Raw genomic sequence first — 21,083 nt, 5'->3', positions numbered from 1 at the left:
GCTTAAGGAGGAAGTGGTGATATCCCATAAATATACTTTTACTATGTCTGTGTGGGAAATTTTTTATTCCAGATGAGGGATAATTTGAAAGTTTTCAAAGTTCATCTTGCTTCTTTAGACTGGATTGTGTATTTCTGTCAGGTTAACATTTTCCATACTCCACCTGCAAACCTTGTTGACCAGCTGCAGTAACAACAAAATGCTTTTTTGCAGCCTATTTCAATATGAGGATTTCCAAATCTTCCCAAACAAACTCACCTCAGCACACAAGTAAAATAATTCAGTATTATGAAAAAAAAAAACTATTCTTGCACCCAGCAATAGTCTAGCCTACTTTATTTGCAAATAAAAAGCGAGTAAGGAATTTGAAGAGAACTAAGTCATTAGTCTTCAGATGATACAAATATATTCTGTGTACTTGAGTATTAGTTCCAGATCATGGCAACTACAATAACTGATTTCATCAGAATGCAGATGTATGTCAGAAATCACAGTAAGTGATCAGCTGTATTCCTTACAAAGCTAAAACAGCTTTGAACACATTATGATCTCAAAGTTGCCTTGGGGTTTTTTTAAGCTCATATTGCTTTTTGCTAATCCAATTTTCAATCACACAAATTTTCCAAAGAAAAACTATTTACTAAAATGAGCACTGTATTTTAAAAATTCTGAATTTCATCCACATGACTACAAAAAACAAGAGCTGTTTCCATCCAACTCTAATTACATTTCATCACCAAAGACAGACTGAATAACTAAAAAGCAGTTTACTATCTCCAAAAAATTGTTATATTATAAAATTTTAAGTCATTTTTACAACTGGAATATTTGAGGTGTTGAATATTCAAGTTCCCAATTCACATAGGAAAGTTTACAATGTATCTGCAACTTTTTCCAGTTACAGACAGTGCTTCCAGTCCCCATTTGTAAGAGCAGTGACACATGTATAGCACGTAGGATGAGGTAACTGATGGGTATTAGGTTATGAAATTATGTTTAGCAATTCAAATATTAAATTCCAAATCAAAATTACCAGTTTTAGGCGTTCTTTTCTCCTCTTGCCAAAGGAAGAGCTTGATGATCCAGGTTCTGATTCTGGGCCTCCAGTTTTACCATTATCCTCATCCTCCTCTTCATCTTCATCAAAGCACCACTCTGGAAGCTCTGGTGGTGCTGGTGCATCATCTTCATCCCCATAACGACGAAAGAGTTCCTTCAAATAATCACCTTTATAAATACCCGGGGGTCTGGCCTGAGCAAAAGTAGCCACAGCAGCCTCAATACTGTCAAAAAAAAAAAAAAAAAAAAAAAAAGAAAATCACTCTGGATGCTTAATTTACGTGTCTTAATCATGTCATGCTTTACCAAACATAAGAATTATTGGGACTGAGAATCAATACAAATTGTGAAGTGGTAATTGCAAAAACATTCCTTATATTTCCAAGTCCATGCTTAGATCAGCCAGGTAGCAGTTGCTCTTGCAGAAGATTCTGCATAACTTTGTGGGCACTGGAAATGTTCTCAAGTAACTGCAGCTGCTTTGAGACCTTGTTGCAGCTCTTAGTGGTGTGCTGATCACTGTTTTATCACAGATAAAACTTTTTTTATTGCTACAGAGAAGCAATGGGTGACATGCAGGTAAATACCTGAGGACTGCACAAACACAAAAGAAGACCAAAGAAACATATCAACAAACTTAATGAAGAAAAATGCAAATGTTTAAATTCAAATATGGTTACATTTTTCTCCACTAAGAATTGTCTTTCCTCTCATTAGCCATCATACTGAGAAAAATCACCCTAATCTTTTAAATTACTCTTTCCAGAAGTTTCTCATAAAAGGACTGTGGTTCAGTAGTCTTTTTCTATGAACCTAATACTTAATCTTGCTCAAATAAATTAGAAGCTGGACCACAAAAAAATTAGAAACCAAAACTAATAGTGATGCATCTTTACCAGCCAAGGAGAAAACTCTCCAAAACATACAAGAGTGAGCACAACACAGAGGTTTTACTGTCACCATTTTCATAGTTCCTATGAAAATGTTTAACTAAAAACATTGGATATAATTCTGTCTTCCGTTTATCAAGGCTATGAAGAGCAGTAAGGCTCCAAGAATCAACATTTTAAAATCTTACTATATAGGGGAAAGGAAAAACCACAAAAATAGAGAGATGTCCCTGTTAGGCTTCTTGAGAAGCATGTGTCTTAAAACTGGAACAAAAGCACATACTATGCCCTGTAACTTTTTTTTCAGATATTTAATTCAAAATCCTTTTTTCTTTTTGTCTGATCTGTTCAGTATGGAATGGAGCCTGAGAACTTTAAGAGGTTAATTTTCCAGAATAGACAGAAATAGTGTCTAAGAACCAGTAAGGTTGATTCACTCCTCTGATCTTTGTAAGAGGAGAAAACATGACATTCTCCAGAGTGACACTATCACACAGTATCACTTCAAAAATGGCAGTTTAAGAGTCTGAGTTACTTAGAAGGACCTTTCTTCCCCATTCTCTTCTAAGACTCCTAATTTCTTTCTCACAAGACATTTTTTACTTTGCTATCTTTCTTAAATTGTTTCACATCTTCTGTAATGAATGCCACTGAAAGGACAAAACAAACTAAAAGTTATGGGGTCTGAAAAATGCTCAATTTTTTTTCTGATATTAGAAGAACTCTATAATCTTCTGGAATATATGGCCATTAAAGCCAAAAGAGGTGGCACAGATCTCAAATATAGAACCCTAGCAGAAAAAAACTCAATTTTCCAGGTTCTAGAAACACAGCAGTCTTTGGGAAAAATGAGTTGTTGAAAAGAGAATCAAGTAAGCTTTCTGACCTTACCAGTCAGAAAGCTGAAGAGCTTTCAGGTCTTTCTCTAAACTAACTATAAAATATATCCCACTGTGCACAATACAGCAGCAACACTCCTACATCATACGCTTAAGGAATGAACACGGATGGATTTTTCCATCAGGAAGATCTTATTTCCTCATTAGCAAGAAACAGTGCCTTGTTTTAAAGAATGATGCAGCAAATTAGATTTATCTCAATACAATGGTCAGCATTAACCAGCAGCTTGCCAAAATTGTTTCCTTCGCTGTGGACATTTTTTCCTACCAGGGAACATCTGGATGTTCTATTAAAATAATCTGACAAAGATTAACAAACTTGACACAGTTAACTACCCAAAGCAAAAAAAATACGACATGGCTGTTGAGTTTTAAGGCTTTCCCTACCATGGTTTGAAAACAGATAGGCAGCATAAAAGTAGGAGATCCAAAGAGATTCAAGTGCCTTTCCTCTTCAGAACAAAGGATCAATTCTAAGTCTAATTATTGCATGCCACTTTAAAAGTGTTTGATTAAAAGCACACAATTTTTCTAATTCATAGAAACAACAAGAATCATACTATAAAGCCATTTGATTCTGTGTCTACTTCCTATACACAGCTGGGATCCTGCAAAGACTCAACCACCCATTACTAAAGGTTTTCCATCTCCATTACTCCAATATCTTTATTCCAGATTTACTAACAGACAGCAATGACCTAGTTCTTTACAAACTGCTTGCACATGTATGCTAAGCATAATAACTGTACATCCAGTCACAAGAAAATCCTGCAGCAGGAGCAGAATTTTCTTCACTTAAAGGACCATACATAAGAAATATCGGAATGCTTAACAGGCTCGTCAAGAAACATGACTTTCACAGGACTCTGTCAAGAAGGAAATAGTGTTTTGCAAATACTACAAAACAAAAGCTATGCAAAAGTTATGTCCAACAGGATGGTACAGACATTGTTTAGGTTTGGGGTTTGTTTAAAACTAATGTTATGTAAAAAAGATATTTACTCTGTATGAAGGAACCAACATTTTTAAAAGATGGAAAAAATGGATGAGTCTGTATGGAAGCATGCTGTAGACTTTAGTCAAATAACAAGCTGGAAACAAGGACTTTGTTTGCCCCCAATCCTTCAGAAGCATGTATGCTACTCTGCTGTTGCTCTAGTTAATCTCTTCAGATCTCAAAAAGCCCAAAAACCTACACCTACACAAAAAAGATGAAAATGTACGAGAAACAATCCTTCAGGAATCTCTGAACTCTACATTCTTATTTAAAATGTGGGACATGTCATGGGAAAGAGACACAATATGATACATACACTGCTCAAGGCCCACACACAGCAGGTACAGTTGACTTTTGATCTACCAGACTAGGAATTCTTGACTACAGGCTAAGCTATCAAGGGACGATACAAAAAATGTTAATATGGGCTGTTTACTCAAGATTCTTAGGCAGCTATAAAACAAGAAATAGTGAATACATTAGCACAGCTGACAGGACAATGAGTGAAACATAATGAAGAACCCTTTGGCCACATTCCACAAAACCCCAGGAACTAACACACAAAGTTACCTCCAGTCCATCTTCTCGACCAAAAAGGCACAGATCAAAAATCCAGTTCTATTGAAACCATGTGTACAATGGACACCTAGAAAAGACAAGAAAAGGGCATCATCGCTTATAAGTGCTTTTAACAAATACAGTTAGTATCAAAAGTGTGGGTTTAGATCCTTCCACCTTCATCTGTAACATTAAAAGGTTATCTCCCTTCCCATCACAGCAGTAAAAACACATAAGGTACATAAGCCTGAAAGGCAATTTATTACATTCTTTCTGCAAATTAGCAGCAGCAAGGGTATAGGGCACTTCATCACAATCAAGAGCACTAACTTAATTTGATTGAAATATGGCTAATACAGATAAGACTCACAGATCTGCTCACATGCTTGTCGGAAGGCAATACAATCAAATTCATTAACTGAGCTTTTACTGGATTCAACAAGCATGACATTCATTTCATACCATCAGGCAAAAAAATCATATTCATATTACCCTTCCTCAAAATTGAAAGGGGTGCCAACAGACCATAATTCTATCTCAAATTCAGCATAAACATACTAAGACCAGACATTAATTTTGAAAAAAAAGAATGTACAAGAAGAAAACTATACAACAGTATAATCATCTTGAATTACTTATCTTTTCAATGTGAAAAAAAGAATTAAGTCTTCAGCCTCTGTTCTACTGAACTCATCCCTTAGTGAAAGGAGGGATACACTGTCAAATGCATCGCATTTTTTTTCTCTCAAGGCAACAGCACCACCTAGTGATAAGCAGACCAGCCTGAAAACTTGTGCTATTAAAAATGTCATGAAGGATTCAGACAAGATGTTGCCTCTTCCTCCTACCTAATTTATAATTATAAATACCATTAAAGTTTCCACTAACATCAAGAGCAATTATTCTTAACATTTCTCAGTTGATACCATAGAATCATAGAATTGTTTAGGTTGGAAAAGGCTCTTAAGTACATTGAATCCAACCATTAACCCAGCACTGCCAAGTCCACCACTGAGCCATGACCCTAAGTGCCACATCTACACAGCTTTAAATACCTCCAGGGATGGGGATCCAACCACTTCCCTGTGCAGTTTGTTCTTGTGCTTGAAAACTTCACCTTTTGGTGAAGAAATTTTTTCCTAATGTCCTAAACCTCCCTGTTTAACCTAAGATCATTTCCTCTTGTCCTGTCACTGGTTGCCCGGGGAAAGACACCGATCCCCACCTGGCTACAACCTCCTTTCAAGCAGTTGTAGAGAGTGGTACGGTCACCCCTGAGTCTCCTACTCACCAGGCTAAACAATCCCAGATCCCTGAGCCACTCCTAATAAGACTTGTGCTCCAGACCCTTCACCAGCTCTGTTGAGCTTCTCTGGACACACTCCAGAATGTCAATGCCTGAGCTCCAGGGGACAATCACTTCCTAATCCTACTGGACATTGGCCTCCTTGGCCACCTGGGCACGCTGATGGCTCATGGTCAGTAGACCAGCGCACCCAAGCCCTTCTCTGGAGGCAGCTTTCCAGCTGCTCTTCCCCAAGCCTGCAGCATTAGCCAAGGTGGTTGTGACCCAAAGTGCAAGACCTGGAACACAGCACCATGCAGCAAGTCATTTAAGCTTTAATTAATTTGCTCATTTCTCTACCACAGCTAATAAAGCAAGGTTGGTAGCAATTCGCTTGATGCGTATTCAAACAAAATGTGAATATCTATCTGTTTTATGCACTCCTCTACACTGAGGAGTAGAACTTTTTCAACTGGAGAACCAAAGTACCTACAAAAAATAGATTGATTAAAAAAAAAAAAAAAACCAACTTTAAGTGGGTAAAAAAAAGTATGTATTAACTGTAATAGGATTGGGTTTTGTGCCTGCCCCACCAAAGTTTCCTTCTTGATAAAGCAAGGTAAAAATTATCATGAATTTTTTGGATTCATCATTTCTAACCATTTAAAAATACTAAAAACTGTGTAACTTGCATTGTATTAAATGAATTTTAGCTTCCTTATATAATTTATTCCTAACAATCATTTCTCCTTTGTTTTCTGCTGAAGCAAAATTTTTGTATGTCACCTCCTGAAGGTTGGCAGGCATAATGCTGTCCTTCATGCTGCAAAAATAGTTTCCTTCCTATATTGCTCCAGATGAATTGAAAATTTTGATCACTTAACATTCACATTTCAGTCTCTTTTCACATCTAATCATGACACTGAGAACAAAATTGAACACAATTGCTACCACTAGTCCTGCAGCTGCTACTGCTGCCAAAAAGGTTAACTCAATAATTTTATACATATGACAAGGATAAGCATCTCAGCATGAGACCATATGGCTTAGAAGAGAAAGATCACACAGGGTACAGTACTATCACTGCTCCAGACCTCTTTCACTTTTGATAAACACCCTCCACACCACTCCCTCTGATGCCCTGTCAGAAGAAACAAGTGCCCTAAATGACAAATTTCAGTAATTCACAAAAGGGAAATGGAAAACTCCAGCATTTCTCTTTCACTACGAAAGCCTAAACAACATGTTCTTCAAAAGTTTAGTCAACATACTACTTTCTCCTTGCCTCTTTCTAATTGACTTTTTTCCCCTAAAGAGGTGAAGTGTCTAAATAAAGGAAAACCTTCCACAATTCATCAAAGCCAAAAAGTTACTGACTCAACACTATAAATGGCATTTTATAAGTTGAAACAGCAACTAAATGGGTCTGCTACTTATAGGATATCACCATGCTATCCATGCATTTTATAAATTGCTGACCAAAACCACTATTTCAAGTTCTAAAATATTATCGGAGAACCAAGTGAAAGAACTGCAAAAGGAGACTGAAAATGAGGAATTGCTAAAAGAAAAGCAAATGGGATCAGTCACCAACAATGTCTGGCATAAGTTTTGAAATGCTGTTGGTGAACTGGTTCTGCTCACTCCCATTTAGCAGTTCCTCATCTTTTAAACCATGCAACTGTGTTACTGTTCAGAGAAGAACACACAGATCTCCGTCCTGGTTTCAACTGAAGCAGATTCTTAATCTTCTTCACAGTGGCTGGTGTGGGGCTGTGTTTTGGATTTGTGCTGGTTGATGATATAGAGATATTTTTGTTACTGCTGGGTAGCAAAGCCTTTTCTAATTTTCATGCTGGCATGCTGGTGAGGAAGTTAGGGGTGCCTGGGAAGCTGGGAGGAGACACAGCTGGAACAGTTGACCCAAACTGGCCAAAGGGATTCTGCAGACCACAGAACATTCAGTGCATAGAGAAAGAGGAAGAAACAGGAATGGGGGGACATTCAAAGTGATGCCATTTTTCTTCCCAAGTCACTGCTAGGTATGATGGGGCCCTGCTCTCGTGGGATTGGGAAGCAGTGAATTCTTTGCTTGTATGCAAGGCTTTTGCTTTCCCTACGGAACTGTCTTTATCTCAACTCGTGAGGTTCCTACCTTTACCCTTCCACTTCTCTCCCCAGTGCCACCAGTGGAAAAGTAAGGGACCAGCTGTGTGGGACTTGGCTGCTGGCTGGAGTTAGACCACAAGAGTCTCGGATTAAACTGCATTCTGTGAGCAACAAAGAAGCAAGCAAGCATCTAAAAGAAAACTAGGTGTAAAAATATGTGACAAAATTAAACCTCTCAAGCACTCAAAAAAAGAAAATTCTCAGTGGTATCACATCCTGCAACAGAACAAGAAGCAATGGCTACAAATTGAAATACAATAAATTCTGTTTCAACATGAGAAAAAAACACCTGTGCATTGTAAGAACAAACACTGGAAGAGGCTGCAGAAAAAGTTGTGGAGTTTCCAAGCTTAGAGGCTGGTCACAAGCCAAATGGGCATGGTCTTGAGGAAGCTGTTTTAGCTGGCCCTGTTCTAAAGAAGGACAACTGAGTCGCTGATTTCCACAGGTCCCTCCCAATAACTTTAGCTATCCTACCATGTATCTGGATGAATCCTAAACTGCATGAACATACCAGCTTAGTTTACCAAGCTCTTAGCAATGATACCTGCACAAACAACTGTTCCATGTACTCATAAGTTGCACAGACACGCAGATTCAAGAAGGCTGCAAAATTACCATCCAAGAAGATTGAGGATGACACCCATTCTGACTCTGGAAACTCACCTGCAAAGTAACTTCTTGTCTCTGGTAGTTTGCAGATAGGGATGAACATTAATATGATTGACAAAAATCAGAGTAAAACAGTTTTAACTAAAACTAGAGGGGATGTAAAATAAACTCAGAACTTACTTCTCTCTGAATAAAAGTATGCTCAAAACATTCAAATATTCACTGCAAGACTGTATACCACAGAAGAAAAACTTAGCCTAATATCTACTACCAATTTTGTGAGACTTGCTAAAGAATCTCTGATAATCCAGTTACCAAATATGACTTCAAGTAAACCAGACCACCAAATACATAACTCGCATTTGTATCAGCAGAAGTTACAAAACCACAGTGCAAGTATCATGTATTTCTAGACAGCTCTTGGGCCTGTGTAATTTTCTGCATTAAGCCAACAGCTGTTATCAAACTGATGGATGCAGAAACATACTACTTTCTGTAAAAAAAAAAAGAAATATATTTGTTTTGCAGTAAAAGCAATCAAATTTGTAATATGCATAAACACTGTACTGAGGAAACTCCTTTGCTCAGACTTCTAAGAATAAGAGACTGCAGTTACAAGCCAATATGATGCAAACTAAGAAAAAAAACTAATGATGGGCATAAGATGGATATAAGATGTACCTATAAGCTCTGAAGGATTCTTATCACTGAAGTGTTCACATACACGGATAAATGTTTCTGTATTCTCAGGTGTAGGGCACTCACCATGCCTGAAAAACACAAGAACACATGAATTAGGAGACACCTGGGAGAAAGGCAAAAAGAGAAAAAAAAATAATTCCTTCACTGTGATCTTTCAAATTAAAAGTCACAGAAATAATTTAAAAGAGCACACAACTTACCCTTTACATTGGAGCTTTATATATTTAATTCCCTCTTTCTCTATATCATTTCTGTCATAAAATCTAGTGGTGTTGGTTAAGTCTACCAGCAAACCCATTTTAACCTAAAAAACAACATAGAGAAACAAAAATAAATTTTTGTATGTGGTTCAAATAGCTGCGCATAAATACTAAATATCTAAACTCATAAAAATTAAAAGCAACCATAGGCTACAATTGTAAATTTAAAAAGCATTAAATATTGCATTTTTTTGTAAAATCTGTATTTTACCACCATTACAGACATCTGCATTTCTTTGTGAAGGCTGGTGTCTAAATCAGCACTAGTCATCAATTCAAAAACTTCAGTTTGCGCCAACCAATGATTCTAAATAAGAAAATTCTGCTAACAGCAGGAAAATCTGGTAAAGAATTACTTTACAATGCTAAAAAGACAAACATGATGGAATCAAGGGCTCTTATGCAAAGCAGAGCAATAATAAACACTGGCACAGTGAACGTACTGTAAGAAACATTAACTACTGAGACTTACACATAAGTCCACTCCCAGAAAAAATGACTCATTTTAATTTACCTATTAGAGTGCAAAACAATGCAAAAGAATGAATACATTATCGAGTCTAAAAATTAATCTAATTAATTAAATTCTTAAAAACATCTTATTTAAAGCTAAAATGCAGAACAACTTCAGGTATTTAAACATGCTGTCAGCAGCTAAGGTGGCAGTGTCAACCGCTCAGACGTTAGGGACTTCCTGAATCCAGGATGCCTTGCCCACTCTACCCTAATGTGTTACCTTGGGCATCAATTTATTTTTTTAGTGTTTGTTTTTACAGCTGGAAAATGGGTCTTTTAAGGAGCCTTGTGGAAGTTACTAAGTTTTTAAGAAGGATGGAAAGGAGGAATTCCACTGGGTGGCACAAAACACACAGCATATCAAAGTATATCCCACTGATCCTTGTTCCAATGTGCAAAAACAGCTCACTAACACACCTGAGCAAAGAAAGTATTTCTGGCTTCCTGTCTTGTAAGTGCAAGCAATTGCTTTTGGACAAAAAACTCAGTGTCATGCTTTCAGGTAGGACCAACAGACTGGCAATAACTTAGCAGTGCAGTTGGAGGAATTACAAAGTTAAAACACCATTTCCACACAATTCAGAAAAGGTAAAATCCAATTATAATTAGAATACAGTTCAAGAAACAGCCATTTCACATGAATATGTGAAATATATTTTCCTTTCCCCTAAAGGAAAATTTCCAATAATCTACAGATGGCTCTCCAAGATATTCAAACTTCTGATGATATATGTTTGTAATATTTATATACTTTCATATTACTCTTATTTAATAAATATTAAAAAGCATCATGATATTACGTCAACAGCATTAAAACTTCTACAGTAATATCCAGATCAGTTCTGAATTGCTCATTGTCAACTTTGCATATTGTATTCAGAATACTTTATTTACTCTTATTACTGTGTTTTGCAGATAAATAAACCACCTCACAAGGAGGTCCACCTGAAAGCAATGTTACACCACCTGAAATTTCAAATATAAAGTGTCAATTAAGTTGCTAAGCACGGAGACTGACGGCATCCTAAACAGTGATTAACTCTGTAGAAATTATACAAAGGCAATTAATTCAATGATTACTTTCTTCCCTCTCCATTCCCTACAGAATTTTGCAAATGTCTCCAAGACTACTTAATTCAGGCCTGTAGGACTTCTCACTCGCTATTTTGCCATTATTGCATATAATTTCAATCATATGTGAAGCTCATGCAAAGTGACACTGTTCCTCACACACTTCATGGGGCAGTACAGCAAATAGGCATCAAGTGTAATTTATCCAAAGCTATAAAAGCATTTCTGGCATATAGAGCAGATAAAACCTGAAAGCAGTTTTCCTGCTGTACAGAAAGCCCAATCATTTGTATTTTCAATCCATGGGATTGACTGCACATAATACATTACAATTTAGAGAGTGCAAAGCACAAGAAAATTATAAAAGAATTTTTAAAGAAGGGGGGGGGGGGGGGGGTTATACAATGCATCAAAGTATACAACTATGATTTTCAAAAAAATCCATGCCAAAAAAACCACCAGTACCACTGGAACAAAATAAAAGCCTTCCCCTCACTTCCTCACATTCCAGACATCTCCACCTTAATGCCTTATGCTTTCTTCTGCTGCTGTGCAATAAAATGGGCTTTGTGAGGTTCCCCTGTATGACTCCAGAAGCTTCTCCTTGGACACTGGAGATTGAAAAAATCCTACCCAAGGAGAGATCATACTGCAATACACTGAATTCACTCCAGTCTCAGCAAATTTCTCTTGAATTTCTTATTTGAGAAAAATAGTTTAGATCAGTGATTGAATGTAACTATGAAAACAATAATATGGCTGAAAATTGGTAAGTAGTTTTACTAATAGGAATTCTGTAATTCTGTAATTGAGCATACTAATTACTCAAATATTCTTTTGAGTTAACTAATGTCTTAGCTCTTTGTGATAGACATAAATCTACCAGTATAAAGCATAAACTGTAAACTAACCTACCTACTCAAGAAATTTAAAATAAATTTATTCACGCTCTCACCAATTGCTCCTGCAATTTGTTTAAGAGAACATTAAGATACTATGCCACTACTGTCAATCACAAGAAAAATGGGGCTAGCATGGCTAATCAAATCAATTTCTAACATTCAGATTTTCAACAACTCAGCTCCGTGAGAAAAGGAATCCCACAGGAAGCTTGTTACAGACAGTTCCACCCAGACAGATGTTGTCTTAAATGCTAAACCAGTACCTTCAAAGATCTGTGGTAACATCATCGTCTCTCTATTACAGAAATCCATATGTAAACGTTTCTGCTGAAGTCTTTTATTTGGGAGCTAAATTATATGGACTTAAGTAATAACCAGTTTTCAGAAATAATTATTCTGCAAAATATTAGTAAAAAATACACTACAATAAAATTACAAGAAGCATGCAGAGTGAGCTGCTTTCACCTCGGGTGGGAAACCTCACTCTTACAGAACTCCTCAATTTCACATTTATTTCATTGCTGGCTTGTTGGTAAATTGCTAATCTACAAATGGTAAGTAGCCACTACATAACTTGGCAAATAAAAAAGAAATATATATTTTCAAACATCAAACACTCATCAACAATGCCAGAGTCCAATACAATGTAAGAGATTTGATGAGAACAGAGAGTTTGAGAGAAATTCTATGTTCAGCTTGTTAATCAAAATTACCAAAATATAAGTGGGGATCCTCATGCTACTAATTTACTATCAAATTCTAATAATCTGATGTCACTCAAGACATGAATTTGTAGCATTACAATAGAACTGACAGATGTGACTACTGGAAAGGCTAGAGTCTCACCATAATTTTTTTTGGAGGCAAATCACTAAGGAGGCAAGCATTTAGACATTCTGAGGTTGTGAAATTCTCTGTAACTTCAGAATTTTAAATACGCAGAATTTTAAATACACAGAATTTTAAATTACTTTAAAACATTGATAACATTGGTTTGGGAAAAATTCCAGGTATACCTATCAAATCGAGTCAAAAATAACATAATATATAAAAGAGGAACTCAAGTAGAATTTAGATGCTCATGTCAGAGACTGAAATTTAAAGTTCATGCTTTAAACATTTTTATTAAGGATTTTTGTCCATTAAAACTGTATCACGAAGCTACACCAATAAGAGCTGCATCACCAAAGCCCACCCTGAATGGGCCCCCTGGCTGAGGCCCTGGCCTGTAAGCTGATCTGAGATGAGGTAGAAGCAACATTATTCCAGGTCCAGGCTGGGGGAAAAGAATACTTCCACAGGAGAATTCAGCCCAGCAGCTTTGGGGTGGAGCCACAGCCCCAGGCTTATCTGCTGCCAGGTCTGCACACACTCTCCCTCAGCCCAGGAGGAGGAGAGGGTTTGGGTGTTTAGCCTCCTTTAGCAGAAGCAGTGAACACCCTACAGAGAGCAGCTGTGGGGACCCCACCCCAGGAACACCACATCTACAGGATATTCACGTGAGGGACAGCAGAGGGGGTGTCATGGTCCATCAAAGGCCCCCTGAATAATTCCAGAGCCTGCACCAGAGCACTGCATGTAATGCAAAATGATGCAACTGACACAGAGCCTTGCAAGAGACAGTGACAACCCTCCCCTTAGCAGGGGAGGCACCTGGGCATTCCCACCTGACCCAAACATATATTAATCCACTGGATTCTATACTTTGTGGTGAAGGACCCTCCCCACAAAGACAACCAGATGGAGAGGAGCAGCAAGATGTCATTGGGACCCATGGTTTCTATTTAATCTGTCCCTGTCACTCTTTCTGTGCCTCACCCACCTCTTTTTTCTATTTCTTTCTCCTTGTTTCTTTTACTGTTAAATAAACTATATCCATTTTTTGGTATCAACATATAACCTCCTTTGGTTTTAATCCTTTAGGAAATACTTTGAACCTCAGGATTCTTACCATTTTATTCACAAAGAGTTCTGTTTGATCCTCTGTGATTAGAGTAAATCATAAAAGCACAGAACTCTAGCAAGAAAAATCCTTCCAATTCAAGCACTGAGAACAGGCACATATGCTTCACTGATCATACTTTCTTATCACATTACTGCACAGGTACTCCTACCACTGCTACACTGAGTAGTTCACCATCTACTTCATACCTATGCCTAAATAAGATTAATAAAATGAGGATTCCCATCTTTTAGTCACCTAATTCTTCTGATATTTCAGGTCTGATACTGTTAAACAAATTCAGAATTAATTTAACCTCGATCAACAGCAAAAAATAATGAAAAGATCTACAGAAAAAAACAGCACTTGCATGATTCATCTCATAGACACAATCAAAACAAATGGCACTAAACTTCAATAGAAAGCTTAATAACCAAATTAATTAATTAGGTGGTAGATCTTTCTTTGCCTAGCAGGCTCAAAATCCCATTTCCCATATGGGGAAATGCACCGGACTGGCCACAACACTACACAGACCTACATGAAAGGCTGGAAAGGTCCTGTTCCCACCTCTATTGTCACAGTTGTGCTACAGTGCAGAACATGCAAACTGGAGAACACAGATAGAAATGGGCAAAACAGAGGATGAAGAAGGGAGCCAGAACCACAAGCCTGTAGTGGTGGATGCTACAACGTTCAATAAGGCAACTGCAGAGTCCTGTCACAGCAGCCCCGGGAGTGCTGCAGGCAGGGGAAGGAGTGGCTTGAGAGGCTCAGCATCAGCCCACACTCTGCTGCCCAGGTGGCCAAGAAGGCCAATGGCACCTGGCCTGGAGCAGCAATAGAGTGGCCAGCAGGAGCAGGCAGTGATCATCCCCCTGCACTCAGCACTGGTGAGGCCACACCTCGAGTGCTGTGTCCAGTTCTGGGCCCCTCACTTTAGAAAGGACATTGAGGTGCTGGAGGGTGAACAGAGAAGAGCAATAAGGCTCATGAAGGAACAGCTGAGGGACCTGCTCAAGAATTGTGACCTGTAAGAAAACACTTTAAGAAATCTATTGATTGCAGAGGAGACCTGGAAATGCAAACAAACAAAAATTTGTGTACAGCTGTTCCAAACAAAGCCATCAACAACTTTTTCCTTAGATCTGAAAAGCAACACTTCAGTAAATATTAATAATGAGAGCAATGTTTCAACTATTAGAAAATTTAACCTTACCTTCAGACTCTTTAAGTAGTTGGATAACATACTTGGGTGAAAACGATTTTCTTCAGCAACCTGTTCATCATATCTTGGTCCTAACATTGTCTTCAAAGGTAAAAACTTCCCTATGAAAGATAATAAAATTTTGCAGTATTTTATGTATATGTACAGTTACAACCTAGCATTTCAAACCAACATGGTGAGCAGTTTTAGACATTCACCTTCAATAATAGAAAATTGCAGAAATAGTACTGTCAACAGTAAATTGGAATATTTTTTAGTTATGAGTTCTCAGATTTCATCAGTAAGTTTAAATGTTTAAAGGAACTACAGGTCAGTTATTCTGAAACAGAGCAATTAAACATTTTTAGCTAACTTTTTGTGTGATTTAAGTTGGGACAGCTACAGCACAACAGAATACAGAAAATTTAAACTCAGTACAATTGAAAACATTAAAACAGCATTTAGAAATAACAGTTTGTCATCCAATCATGTAAACATCAGTTCTGATTACCTGCAAATATACAGTAAGGATCCCTGCAAAAAAAAATTTAGCAACACTCTATGTAGTCTCAAATAAGTATCTACCTTCCATGAAATAGACATTAGAAACCACAGAAGACAGACAGATGTGGAAATTACAAAGCTCAGGTTAGATGTTAGTGAGCAACATGAGAAACAGCCTCACTTTTCCCCTGAGACCGTTCCAAAATTTACAGCTAAAAGGAGAGTTATTCTGTCATACAATCAACACTCATGTTAAATGGTAATAAATTTTAGTCACTTCAACTTACATGACTGCTAGAAAAATTTCACTTTATTGCCCTTTGCCTTTTCATCCCAAGTTACACACCCTCCATCCACCATGGTAAAGGCTGTTGGGTTGGATACCTCCTCTCCATTTCCTCATTTCTATCTAATTTTCTTGCTTCTTTGTGTTCCTTGTCACCTTCAACACTACCATTCAGCCTCTATTAGCCCACTTTAACTTGCAATACTCCTCTGTACAGAATGATTATGAGAATTCTAGATTTACGTGATCTAAACACAAAAATCTATCATCACCATAATTTTTGCAAAACAACATTGCGCTTGACGGTTTTTTGCCTTTGCCACTTGTCACATCCATACAGACGTATCTACTCATTCATTATGGAACATGAAGAATCTAACTAAGCTTTCTCAACCCATGCACTCAAGGATAGGAGCTGCACTGACAGAAGAGTCAATGGCTACAAAAGAAAACCATCATCCTTTACAAGATGTTGGGAAAAAAGAGTGGAAAAAGACAAAGTAGTCTAGTCAGCATCCCCTGCAGCATTTGAATACCTACAGACAGCTGTGGAAGTGATGAATATTTCATGTAGAGCCCATTTACTATGACTTTCAAAGTTGAAACACAGATGTTTGGAAGTATTTAGGTGCTCAGCTTCTGAAAATTCCAGTTTCTTCTCTTCTACCTGGAAAATCTGCAATTTGGTTTTTGTACAGATGCTTGAAAAAACTTCTTCCCCATGTGCATACAAGCCTCTCATTAAGCATCATCAAGCTACTGAAAATCTAAGCTTTAATTCTAAAAAGATTTCTAAACTTTTTGAGTAATACGGACAAGTATAAAGGAGGCAGTAGCTACTGTCTCTCCTACAGTTCTGCCTTACATCTTGTGCTGAAGAAGCGATGCAGTAACACCTGATTGCAACTCAACTCAAGCCTCCATGCATAAACTTTTGAAGATTAAAAAATCATTTGCTGAATTAGGTGATCCAACAGTAACAAAGTGATACTTTACATGAACATCAAAGCATCCCAAGCCTACATTATGACACTAATTGTAACTCCTCAATAGAATTTCCAAATTAACTTCAAAATGTTACTGGAACCCTGACAACAGATTATTACCTACTTCCACAATTATGATCAAATTTTTCAAATAGTTCTGGAAAGGGGCTACTAGAAACCATTTTCCAAATTAGTTACCTGTCTAACAGATGGCATTTCTTTAGGTTGAAAAACAGGTAAAAATTCTAAAAATAAGAGCCAAGTATATCAGAGCATGGACATCAAGCAGATATATCTGAGGGAAATCAAAGTGAACAATGTAAGACATCACATTTTCTCCATGTACATGTTCTAACTTTGTCACTTTTTTTAATCTTCAAATCTAAATTCTAGAGCATACCAGTGAAAAAATACTCTTAATTTAGTGTGATTTTCTGTGACATGAAGCTATCAACTCAAAAGACGATGTACATGATTATGTATGACCATGGTATGTTTAGATTGAGCATTGATTAGGAAGGCTAGACTGGGTAAAGTCTGAGGTTAAGGGAATAAAATTAAATAGTAAAATCCACAATTAAAAAAAAACCAAAAAAACAATACCTCTACAAAGTAACAGTTTTCTGATTCAAGAGAACTATGCTGGGTCAAAGCACTCATTTCACCTACATGTCATCACCAACACAGGCCAATAACAAACAACTAGGAAAGAAAGTAAAACAATGACAATCCATCATCCAGATTATTCTCCCCAGCTACAAGTTATAGCTCAGAAACGTCCTGAACCAGAAGCATTACTCTTATTTAAGGTGCTTTCTCATATGTAATGTGGATGCTTTCCACAACATCCCACAGTTCTGCATGCTACATGTGTGTCTAGAACAGGATTTACTAATATGCATCACTTGAAGGAAGCTGGAAAGTACTGCTGAGACACTTCTCATGCCTTTTCTTCCGTATCTTGCTAGCACTTGTCATGGCAAAATTGCCAAGAGAATGGGTTTGCAGTGCTCGTGAAAAGCAGATACCTGCTGAGATGGTGCTGCCAAGGCAGTAAGGCTGAAGCAACCTGATCACTTCAGATCTAAGCATTCAGAGAAAGCTCTTTTCATCAAAATGACTGAAGTTCTACTGCAATGCAACAAACGTAAAAATGTGCAGTTCTGGGGATAAAACCAGAAAGTGGCAGAAAACTACCAATATTTAAAGATGTGAACAGGAAAATAATGGGAGACATAGATGAATTCACGTTGTCCAGGATAAAGAGCCCTGCTAACCTGAATGAACCCAATCTCACCAACAGCAGGGTTTCAGGCCTCATTGTCTTGATGTCATCTAGAAATTCTAGATGCCCCAACCATGAGACAAGAGCATCACAATCAAACACTCAATGAATATGAGTCCACAGAAGACATACAAAACTTGCTTAGCAACACTACTACTAATACACTATCAGATGGAAATAAAGTTGCATAGAGGTGCTTAGGAATCTGATTTAAACACTAAAACTACAATGAATGTGTCTGGGAGACAGTGCCAACATCAATTAAACCCTAAAAATCATCTCCCATAAAACTGCTAGATGTCTTTGAATGTAAAACAGCAAAAAAGGGAAGAAGACTGATGGCATGCCATTACTTTTGGTAAGTTGTTCACACTAAAAAACTAAAAATCAGGTGAACAAGAATACATCCTGATAAAGCACACAAAGAAATGAGCCAAGCACTTGCAGTTTTTTTACTGTGCATTAACTTCCTGTGCATGGTTGTATGGAATGGAAAAGAATTACCTTGCAGTTCCTGAATAAACAAACACACAAGCAGTGATGGCACAGCAGATGACACACTGATGACCCTCATTCCTGCTTACTCTAGGTTGCTATTTCTGAGAAACCATGGCTCAAAAGACAGACAAACAAAAGCCACAACTAACAGAGATCAAGAACTTGCTGAGAAGAAAAACACAGAATAAAGAATCATTAGTCTGTTTTTGTTGTGGTCAAAGGCTTAGGCTATCAAATCTCTCTCATTAGACACAAAGTAATGCTTATGGCCACGATCAGGAGAAACAGATAATGGACACGAGCAATCCAACAATACTGTTATTTAACAGAGCCAAGTCCAGAGAAGTATAAGGAAATTGATGGAAACCAGTAACCCACAAAATTAACAACTGATGTTAAATATTGACAAATGCCAAATAATGCATATTGATGATTACTGAGGATTAAACCAACTGAGTCTCACCAGGTTCTAAATATAGTAATCAGTGTCTTCCATTCCAGCTGCCACCCAAAAATGTAAGATGATGTGGAAATGTGGGACAGAAAACACAGGAGTTGCAACTATTAAGTAAATCATAGCACAGTGCCAGTTTAAATAACACACTGAGTAGCACGTGTTGTGTTTTGAAAACATAACTTTACATCACCACAGAGAGGGATATGAAAGGAGTGAAAACTAGAAAATATTGGAGAAAAAAAATAACTGGAGGCTGGGACTGCTTGCATTATAAAGAAAAGAAGAACTTGAGAAAACTGAAAAGAAAGATGTTTGTTTACTTCATCTACTACCAGGCAGCAGAGGAAACATTCACCTGAAGTCAGTATGATAGCTAACACACAACCAAAAATGTGCATCTAGATGATACTGAATTCACTGCCACTATATGCCAGTAGACTAGATACTGAGTAACAACCAAAACAGTGCGTTATGGGCAAGAATATCCCAGCAGACAGCAACCACTGACGAACCCTGAAACACAAGTGTGACACTGGAGTGTTACACTTTAACTCGTTTTCCAGCTAAAGAACTCAGGAGCACATTGGTGACTGGAGGGGCAGTCAGTCGGCAGAATGACAAACTGACACTGACAAGACTTCAGAGCATTCAGGAAAAAGAGACTAAAACATGGAAGAGGCTGCACAGAGAACTGGTATCACAACATTGGTCAGGGTGGAGGGGATCACAGAGGGTCATCTGGTCCAACCTCCCTGCTCAAGAAGAGTCATAGCACATTGCACAGGACTGCATCCAGATGGCTCTTGAGTATCTCCAGGAAGGGAGACTCAACAATCTCTCAGGGCAATCTGTTTCAGCTCAGTCACCTGCACAGTAAAGAAGCTCTTCCTCATGTTCAGGTAACCATCAGCCTCTGCCCATTGCCTCTCGTCCTACTGCTCAGCATGACTGAGAAGAGCCTGATTCCATCTTCCTGACACCCTCCCTTTAGATATTTATACACATTAATGAGATCCCCTCTCGGTCGCCTCTTCTCGAGGCTGAACAAGCTCAGTTCTCTTAGCTTTTCCTCCTAAGAAAAATGCTCCAAGCCTCTCATCAACTTAGTAGCTGCAGTACAGCACCTTCTGCATGCCTGGCTGTCACATCTCTCATCGGATGTGACAGACATGAAAAGTTTCAGCCCGAAACTGAAGCAGAGCAAAGCGAGAGCCCAGCACTGCGGCTGCGGGGGGCAGGAGAGGGCCCGCACCCCCGCACCTCGGGGTGAGCCCGGGGCCAGTCCGTGTCACACGGGGCACAGGCCGAAGGGAGGGCAGCCCGGCGCTAAAGGCAAAGCGCTGCTTTAAGGAGAACAGCCACCCAGCGGGAGTCAGTCCGGGACAAACACCGGCCTGGAGCTCGGGGTGGAACACTGCGCAGCCGGAGCCCCGGGACAAAGAGCTCCGGCCAGGACAGACGGACAGAGTGCGAGACCGCGGCGGCCCCCGGCGATGAGGAGGAGCGGGACGGGCGGGCAGCAGAGCGCCGCAGGGGAGGGAGCCGGGGCCGCTGCCGCCCCACGGCCGGGCAGGGCCGGCCTGGGCCGGGCGCTCACCTGCCACGGGCTGTCCCCTCCTGGGGCAGTGGAGCCAGCGCGGCGGGATCTTGTTGTAGGACATGGCGGGGCCCGGGCGGCCCCGGGGGGGGAGGGAGGGAGGCGGGGAGGGGGCGCGGGGTGCGGGCGGCCCCGGGGCGCTCAGCGGCCCCTCGCCCGCGGCGCCTCCATTCAGACCCGGCTCCGCCTCGGCCGCCGCCGCACACGGAGCGCCGGCAGCCGCTTCCGCTTCCGGGGCTCCGGGAGCGGGGGTGGTGCCCGGCCGGGAACAGGGCAGCGTAACCCGGGGCTCCTCAGCCTGGAGAGCGGGGTCGGCTCCGAGGGGAGGCGGTCACCGACTGCTACAGGCTCCTCCTCTTTGTGCAGAGAGGGGCACAAAGCTGGAGCGCAAGTTCTGTAAG

The 21,083-nt window shown here is 39.2% G+C and overlaps 1 protein-coding gene across 1 annotated transcript in view; it reads right to left on the bottom strand.

Moving 5' to 3' along the window:
* Window positions 1–20,763, bottom strand: part of RNGTT (RNA guanylyltransferase and 5'-phosphatase) — a 170,856-nt gene extending 150,093 nt beyond the window's left edge. Inside the window, exons 1-6 of the mRNA XM_054280289.1 lie at window positions 20,683–20,763; window positions 15,082–15,191; window positions 9,372–9,475; window positions 9,151–9,239; window positions 4,416–4,491; window positions 1,034–1,283 (exon numbers count right to left, since the gene is read on the bottom strand). Coding sequence (XP_054136264.1) covers window positions 1,034–1,283; window positions 4,416–4,491; window positions 9,151–9,239; window positions 9,372–9,475; window positions 15,082–15,191; window positions 20,683–20,746 — 693 coding nt within the window. The 5' untranslated portion in view covers window positions 20,747–20,763. The remainder of the gene's footprint in view (window positions 1–1,033; window positions 1,284–4,415; window positions 4,492–9,150; window positions 9,240–9,371; window positions 9,476–15,081; window positions 15,192–20,682) is intronic.
* Window positions 20,764–21,083: the final 320 nt, after the last annotated feature.

The sequence above is a fragment of the Melozone crissalis genome, unplaced genomic scaffold (genome assembly GCF_028551555.1).
Source record: "Melozone crissalis strain CALT ecotype California unplaced genomic scaffold, PUWL_Pcris_2 ptg000027l_1, whole genome shotgun sequence".
In the NCBI taxonomy this organism is placed as follows: Eukaryota; Metazoa; Chordata; class Aves; order Passeriformes; family Passerellidae; genus Melozone; species Melozone crissalis.
The sequence above is the reverse complement of the archived record's forward strand: the minus strand, read 5'-3'. Positions and strand labels throughout refer to the sequence as shown.